The following is a 7,954-nucleotide window of genomic DNA, read 5'->3' as shown; positions in this document are numbered from 1 at the left end:
TTACTGTTTTGTTTTCCCAGCCTGTTACTTTTGAGGTTTCTTCTTTTTTCATTCTGTTCTGAAGTACATCTCTTACAGAAAATGTGTGGTGGGGCATTTTACTTGTTCTTGAGTACCTATTGTTGATGAAGGGTTATCTCCCTCCAACTAGGGGGATGACTGAACACACAGCAGCCGGCACATTCTGTGAAGTTCTGCCTTGTTATTGGAACATCCAATCCATTTACATTAGGGATAAGCTAGGACTAGAACTGAGCATCTTGGTCTTGGTGGGTTTTTTTTGTTTGTTTGTTTGTTTTATGTCTTTTTATTTCTCAGTTCATACATTACTAGCTCCCACATTGAATAGCTGTTTCATTGTATAGCACTTCAATTCCTTGTCCTTATTTTTGTTATATACAACTTTAGGTATTCTTTTTGTGGTTACCCAGAGGATTGAAATCTTTTCCTAATTCATACAGTCTAGTTCAGATTAATATCAATGTATTTTCAATGGCATACAACATTTGGTTAAATGTAAATATATTTTATTTATTTATTTATTTGTAAGCAGAGTGTGTTGGGTGGGGGGTGGGCACACCGGAGCTTCCTCCTGCCACTGCAAATGAACTCCAGATACATGCACCGCTTTGCACATCTGGCTTTTTGTGGGTGCTGGGGAATCAAACTCAGGCCGTCAGGCTTTGTAAGCAAGCGCCTTTAGTCACTCAGCCATATCCAGTCCTGTTGCCACCGTTTTCTTTTATCTTCTCCTGTCTTTGTATCAGGCACATCTTTATATATAATGAGCCCATTAATATTATTTAAAAGTTATTCATTTTGCAATTAAACATTATTTTGTTTCCTGTCCAGAGACGATACATCCTTCCAATTTCTCGGATTTGAACAAAACAAGGTCTTGTTCAGTCACTTCTGGCATCTTACTCCATCGGGAGAAGACGGCCCATATGAACCTCACTCTCCTATTTGGGAATCACTGAGTCTCAGGAAGCCAGAAGGTTAGCATGTAGACTTATTCTTCATTTTTTAATTATTAGCAAGCAGAGGGAGATGGAGAGGAGACAAACAGATAAAGAGAATGGGCACATCAGGGTCTCCAGCCACTGCAAACGATCTCCAGATGTGTGCTCCACTTTGTACGTCAGGCTTCACATGGGCACTGGGGAATTGGACCTGTCATTAGACTCTGTAGGCAAGAACCTTAACTGCTGAGCCATTTCTCTAGCCCTAGTGTGGAGATTTAATAATTTTTTTAAAAAGTCTCTTCATTTATTTATTTATTTATTTATGAGAGAAAGAGATAGAGAAAGAGAGAGAGAGAGAGAGAGAGGGAGAGGGGATAGGTGTGTCAGGGCCTCTAATCACTGCAAAGGAACTCCAGACCCAAGCACCATCTTGTGCATCTGCCTTACATGGATACTGGGGAATCACATCTGAGTCCTTAGGCTTCACAGGCAAGTGCCTTAACCAGTAAGCCATCTCTACAGTCCTGGATGGAGATGTTAAAGTGTCTAGCTGTGCTGGCTGATTGGTGCAGAAGTCTGTCTCATCGGAGAATAGGCAGCAGGAAACCCATTCATTGTACTTCCACAGCACAATGCTGCCTCTTCCAGAACAGCCACAAATTGTGCACTGTAGATTATAGAAGGATGACATTTTTAATCTTAGCTAGCCCTCCTATTTGTTTTATTTCTCAATAGTATTAAAAACATGGTCACAGATTAGAGTGATGATATTTGACTCAATACACATACCCATCAATATAAATTAGAACCAGGAATGACGTCCATGGAATCTTTATTATTAAATCTGCTCAAAACAAGGAAAACACACCATCAGGGACTCCCCACCCCCCATGTATTTTAGAGTTTGTGTGTTAAAGTAATGATAACATGAATATGTGTTCCTTATAGAGCTTTGAGGAATATGGGAAATTATAAACCCTAAACTTGTAGAACATTGTTTTGAAGACATTACTTAATATTCCTCTTGGAGCTTTTTCATATGCTTTTATACTGCTCTTCCTGCCATCCATTGGTAACCTTATCAATTGTGTTACAAAATTAAATTCTACTATATAATTTTATATTCTGCTTTATTATTCAGTATTATAATTATTGAATATCATTTTCTCTTAAAACCTGACTTCTGATGTTATAATATTTTATCTCATAGATAAGTCACAATTTATCTAATCATTCATATGGTTTAGGATGTTTGAAATCAGAGAGACAAAGAGGATAGAGAGAGAGAGAAACAAAGAGAGAAGGGGGGGGGAGAATAAACATGCCAGGGCTTTCATTCACTGCAAATTAATTCTAGATGCATATGCCACCTTATGCATCTGGCTTTACATGGAAACGGAGGAATTGAACTTAGGTTGTTAGGCTTTTCAGGCAAGCACCTTGACGACTGAGAAATCTCTCCAGCTCCGTACATGCTTTTAATATCTTATTGAACTGGCTCTTGGTGTGCATGTTTACCTAAATCATCTCTGTGTATAGAAATTTAGATTTGAAATTACAGGCCTAAACTGGGCGTGGTGGCATATGCCTTTAATCCCAGCACTTGGGGAGGCAGAGGTAGGAGGATCACTGTGAGTTCAAGGCCACCCTGAGATTACATAGTAAATTCTAGGTCAGCCTGAGCTAGAGGGAAACCCTACCTTGAAAAAAAAGAAATAAAAGAAATTACAGGGCTGTTGGGAGCAAATATTTCTATGTTAAGTTCTAGGGTTTGAGATATTTTATATAACTAGAGGTAGAATAATAAAGTCTTTTTGTTTTTTTTTTTGAGATAGGGTCTCGCTCTAGCCCAGGCTGACCTGGAATTCACTATGTAGTCTCAGGGTGGCCACCAACTCACAGCGCTCCTCCTACCTCTGCCTCCCAAGTGCTGGGATTACAGGTGTGTACCACCATGTCTGGCTTGTATAATAAATTTTTATACCTTTACAGTGTCATCCTAATCAGTTATATCTTTTATATAAATAACTAATAAATAGTTTGGGAAATTTCAATGCTGCCAAACTTTTGATTTCCAGTACTTATTATAAATATTAATGAGGTTTATTGGTTACTATATTGATTTTTTAGGACTGTTGTTGCAAAGAACCAAAATATGGATATCCTAAGACAACAAAAACTACTGTCTGAGCATACTGGAGGCTGGAGGTCAGAAAGGGAAGTTGTAGAGTCGTGTTCTTCCTGGCAGCTCTAAAGGGAATCCTTTCTTGCCTCTTCTTCTGGTGTTGGCCACCAATACTTCTCATTCCTTGGCTTCCAGAAATATTCCGGTAATGTGCCTGTCTCACTCCATGCAATTTCATAGTTCTGTCCCACGGGTCATCTGTATTTGTGTACAAATTTCCCTTTTCATTATGACTCAAGTCTGATAGCTTCATTTAAAATTAAGTACAATTTCAGAAATCATGTTTCCAAGTAAGGCCGCATGCTGAGGTTATTGGGGACCAAAGCTTCAGCATATCACTGTTTTGTAAAGCATAATTCAGCCTATAAAACAACTGCTACCTAAGCAATGTCTAGTAACGATGTACACATTCTTTATAAGTTTTCCCACAGAAGGTTCAATTTTTAGAAGGTTTTTTGGAAAGACTTCTAATGAAGCTATCTGTTATCATGCAGGTTGAAAACATAACTTTGTTACCTACTACGAATTTTACCAGTTGTTTTAAAAAAAATTGCACCATAGTAGGAATTAAAAATTCCCCAGCATTTTTCTTTTACTTATCCAAGATGGAAGCAAAAAGATGGTTTTATTCTCTATTAGTTTATATCATCTGGAATTTATTTCTGTTAAGCTGTATTGAGGAGAGCGACTTCCTGCCTCTTTGTTCTTTCCAAGTCTCTCCCCTGCCCTTCCATCCTTATTTCAATGTTTTTTGTTTTTTTTGTTGTTTGTTTTCTTTTCCTTTTCAAGATAAGGTCTCATGCTGGCCTCATACTTATAGCAATCCTCTTACCTCTGGGATTAAAGGCGTGTGCCACTATGTCCAGCTAAAGTTATTTATTTATTTATTTATTCAAGATAGGGTCTCACTATAGCCCAGACTGACTTGGAACTCGCTGTGTAGTTCCAGGCTGGTCTCAAACTCACAGTGATCCTCCTACTTCTGTCTCCCAGCTGCTGGGATTAAAGCTATGCGACCATGCCTGGCTCAATGTGTCTTTTTAAAAATATTTTTATTTATTTATTTGTAAGGAGGAATGGGGCAGGGGAGAGAGATTGAGAATGGCAAATAAACTCCGGATACATGTACCACTTTGTGCATCTGGCTTTACATAGGTGCTAGGGGATTGAACCTGTGTTTTTAGGCTTTGCACTTAAGCACTTTAACCACTGAGAAATCTCTCCAGTCCTTAATGGTTTTCATAAAATATTTACAGTATGTCTTTTAATCTGTTAGAGTGGAGCCCCTGTGAGAGGATGGCTCTGTTTTCAGGGGTGGACACACACACACACACACACACACACACACACACACACACACACACAGTACTGGTGGTTGATGGATAAATGGCAGTGAAACCAAAGGAGAAAGTGAATGGTCATCATCGGCCTCTTTAGGCTGGAGAAGATTCTGTAAGGTTTTCTTAACTACTGAATTCTTCATCTCCCCTGGACCCACTTCTATTGCGAAGTACAGTCTTTTTGAGGGCTGCTTTTACTTCCCGGTTCCTCAGACAGTAAATGATGGGATTTAAAAGCGGAACGATGACAGTGTAGAGAACAGACACCACCTTGTTAGAATTGTAGGCATACATGAGCTTTGGGCGGGCATAGGTGAACAGGGTCGTGGAGTAAAAGAGGGTTACAACCGTGAGATGAGAGGCGCAGGTGGAAAATGCCTTTTTGCGACCTTGGGCAGATGGGATCTTGAGGATGGTGGTGAGAATGGTGGCGTAAGAGGCCACAACTACACAAAGAGGGACAGCAATGACCATGAGGGCCAAGAAGAAGTCTACCAGCTCGGCTTGCGCGGAGTCCTCGCAGGCGACATTGAGCAGTGGAGAGATATCGCAAAAGTAGTGATTGATACGAGGCGTGCCACAGTAGCGGAGGCGGGCTATGAAAACCATCTTAATCATGGCAGTTATGAGTCCACAGAACCAGCATCCCCCGGCCAGCACGCCACAGAGCTGGCTGGTCATAATGATGGGGTAGCGCAGCGGATTGCAAATGGCTATGTAGCGGTCAAAGGCCATGACAGCCAGGAGTATGTACTCAGTGCAGACAAAGGTCACAAAGAAGTACAGTTGAGTCATGCAGCCGTTGAAGGAGATGCTCTTGTCCTGGCTGAGGAAGTCTGCCAGCATCTTGGGGCTGATGACTGTGACATACCACATCTCCAGGAAAGAGAGGTGGCTCAGGAAGAAGTACATGGGCTTGTGCAGCTGCCTGTTGCCTCGCACAGCCAGGATGATGAGAAGGTTCTCTACCAGCGTCAGCAAGTAGGTTGTCAAGAAGACAGAGAAGAGCACCAGCTGGAAGGATGGTCGGGTGGGGAATCCCAGAAGAATGAAATGCGTTGTCGCAGTAAGGTTGTCCACTTCGAGAACCCCGATGATCATGGCTGGCTGGGGGAAGGACAAAGTCATTTTCTACTTTGACCCCCAACACATCTCATTCTTGGCTACACTGGTAGTCTGCCCCTGGAGTTTATCACAATGAGAGCTGGCCTGCCTTTGTCTTTATTTCCCCTGGAATTATGATGAAAATCAAAGTTTTTGAGTTAAGATTAAATTTTATTTATTTATTTAAGAGAGAGAGGCAGATGGGTCGGGGAGAAAAGAGGTGCTCCAGATGCACTCAGTACCTTGTGCCTCTGGTTTATGTGGGTCCTGGGGAATCGAACCTGGGTCCTTTGGCTTTGCAGGCAAAAGTGCCTTAACCACTAAACAATCTCTCCAGCTCCCAATTAGATTTACAGAGCTTATAACATAGATGTGGAATCAAAACTCCCAATTCCCAGGCATGTGTTTTGTCAAGGTATCTTTTCTGGGCATAGGAAGGTCCCTCTCAGCCACTCTCTCACTGCAGGTGGAAGCTTCCTATGAAAAAGAGAGGCAGAAGATGGAGTTGACCACTATGTAGGTATAATTTGTGAGATGCTGAAGTCTCTGTAGGCATTGGTTTATCTGTAGAATGGAGAAAAATACCCTTGATTTTATCCAAAAAGTTACAAAGCTTGAGTGAAGCAATAGTTGAATATACCCACAGGATTAGTGTGATATTCATGTTGACTAGTTTTTATGAGGATGAAATCGAATAAGTAATTTGAAGGTTAATGTTTCCAATCCTTTGTATAGCCTGCTTGATGATGAGTTTGGAAAATATATTTAAATACCACTCTTTTTTTTTTTAACATGCCAGAATAAATGATATATAAATCTCTGTATGCCTACTGAAAACAAAATAGAAGCTAAATCCCACTCTTGTCTCTGGCTAAGGATAGTGGGATGTATTAGTATTTTATAAACATGAAAGGGCTTTAGAGATAAGTTCCTATGGTCATTTGCTATTACTTTTCCAAGCTAAGGAACTTCCACAGACAGTAGCCCATCCCCCAAAGCAACACACACTCTCCATGGCAGCCCCAATCCCAGGGACATCTATGTCCATAAATAATAATACTGAGAAACTGAATAGTGGAAACATCACTTATTAATGACAAAGCATGACAGGACTTTTCCAAGAGCATTGGATGGAAGAACTAATCTAATTGAGAGTGATAAAACTCTTTCCTGTGTCAGACAATTCTGCATTATTGTCCAGTACTCAAGCAAACTATGTCTCTTTGTAAGAGGCTCCGAGACTCATCCCACAACTTCCTGGATATGAAGCAGCTCATTGTTTTCATCTTTTCTCCCAGGTCCCACTGTTTATCTTCGACTCTTCTCCAGAAACAAAGTCGTCACTTCACTCCCCTTCTCAATAGCCTTACTTTTGAGGCATAAATATACAGAATGCCTAGAGGAGGGCTGCTCCGTAAGGAGAGCTTTCTTTCTAAAGAGAAAAACTGGGAAACTACTGGTTTATCCCATCAGTTTCCTACCTCCCACCTAGATCTCAGATAGAGAATTATTTAAAAAAAGACAGAGTAAGTGTATCCAAAATAAAATCCATGTTTAGAAAGGAAAAACAGACCCACATAGGAAAGAAGCAGAAAACATTTCCTTATACACATACACATACCCACACACCAGGAAGAGAGCGAGAAAGAGAGAGGGAGGGAGGGAGGGAGGGAGAGAGAGAGAAGAGAAGAGAAGAGAAGAGAAGAGAAGAGAAGAGAAGAGAAGAGAAGAGAAGAGAAGAGAAGAGAAGAGAAGAGAAAAGAAAAGAAACATGAAACTTGACTGACTTGGTCACTGCAGTCTGATGGTCACAGTAGACCAGAGGGGCTGAAAGGATCACTAAATAAGGTGAGGTTTATGAATACTCCTGAGATTTTCCTTTGTCTTATTTTATTTTCCTTTCTGAGTCCAAGAATTTGATATAGGGGCTGGAGAGTGGGCTTAGTGGCTAAGGCGCTTGCCTGCAAAGCCAAAGGACCTCTGTTCGATTCCCCAGGACCCATGCAAGCCAGATGCACAAGGAGGCACATGCATCTGGAGTTCCTTTGCAGTGGCCGGAAGACCTAGTATGCCTATTCACTATTTCTCTCTCTCTGCCTCTTTCTCCAATAAATAAATAAATAAATAAAACTATTAAAGAAAATAATTTGAAACAACTAAACTTTTGTGAATATTTTAAGCTTGTTTCCCTTCTGGATTTCTCCTACCACATCTCTATCGAAATCAGCTTGTTTTTTACTAATTAGTGGTAGGATTTCACTTTAGAAAGCATTTTCCTAGTCTGTGGTAGTAAGATACAAGTCCTCTGACCAATGTTCTTAGGCTCAGTGAAAATATTTTTATATTCCAGAAAACTATAT

General features: G+C 40.6%; 1 protein-coding gene across 1 annotated transcript; it reads right to left on the bottom strand.

The window, feature by feature from the left end:
- Positions 1-4,613: 4,613 nt before the first annotated feature.
- LOC101601095 (olfactory receptor 6Y1) lies at positions 4,614-5,591 on the bottom strand. Its single transcript, XM_004671087.2, has one exon. The coding sequence runs from the start codon at positions 5,589-5,591 to the stop codon at positions 4,614-4,616; it is 978 nt and encodes a 325-aa protein (XP_004671144.2).
- Between the last annotated feature and the right edge of the window lie 2,363 nt (positions 5,592-7,954).

This window comes from Jaculus jaculus, chromosome 1 (genome assembly GCF_020740685.1).
Source record: "Jaculus jaculus isolate mJacJac1 chromosome 1, mJacJac1.mat.Y.cur, whole genome shotgun sequence".
Lineage (NCBI taxonomy): Eukaryota > Metazoa > Chordata > Mammalia > Rodentia > Dipodidae > Jaculus > Jaculus jaculus.
This window is presented reverse-complemented; position numbering and strand designations above follow the sequence as displayed.

Excerpts from the sequence above, each read along its gene's own strand:
- LOC101601095 (XM_004671087.2), bottom strand. The coding sequence starts at position 5,591 with ATGATCATCGGGGTTCTCGAAGTGGACAACCTTACTGCGACAACGCAT.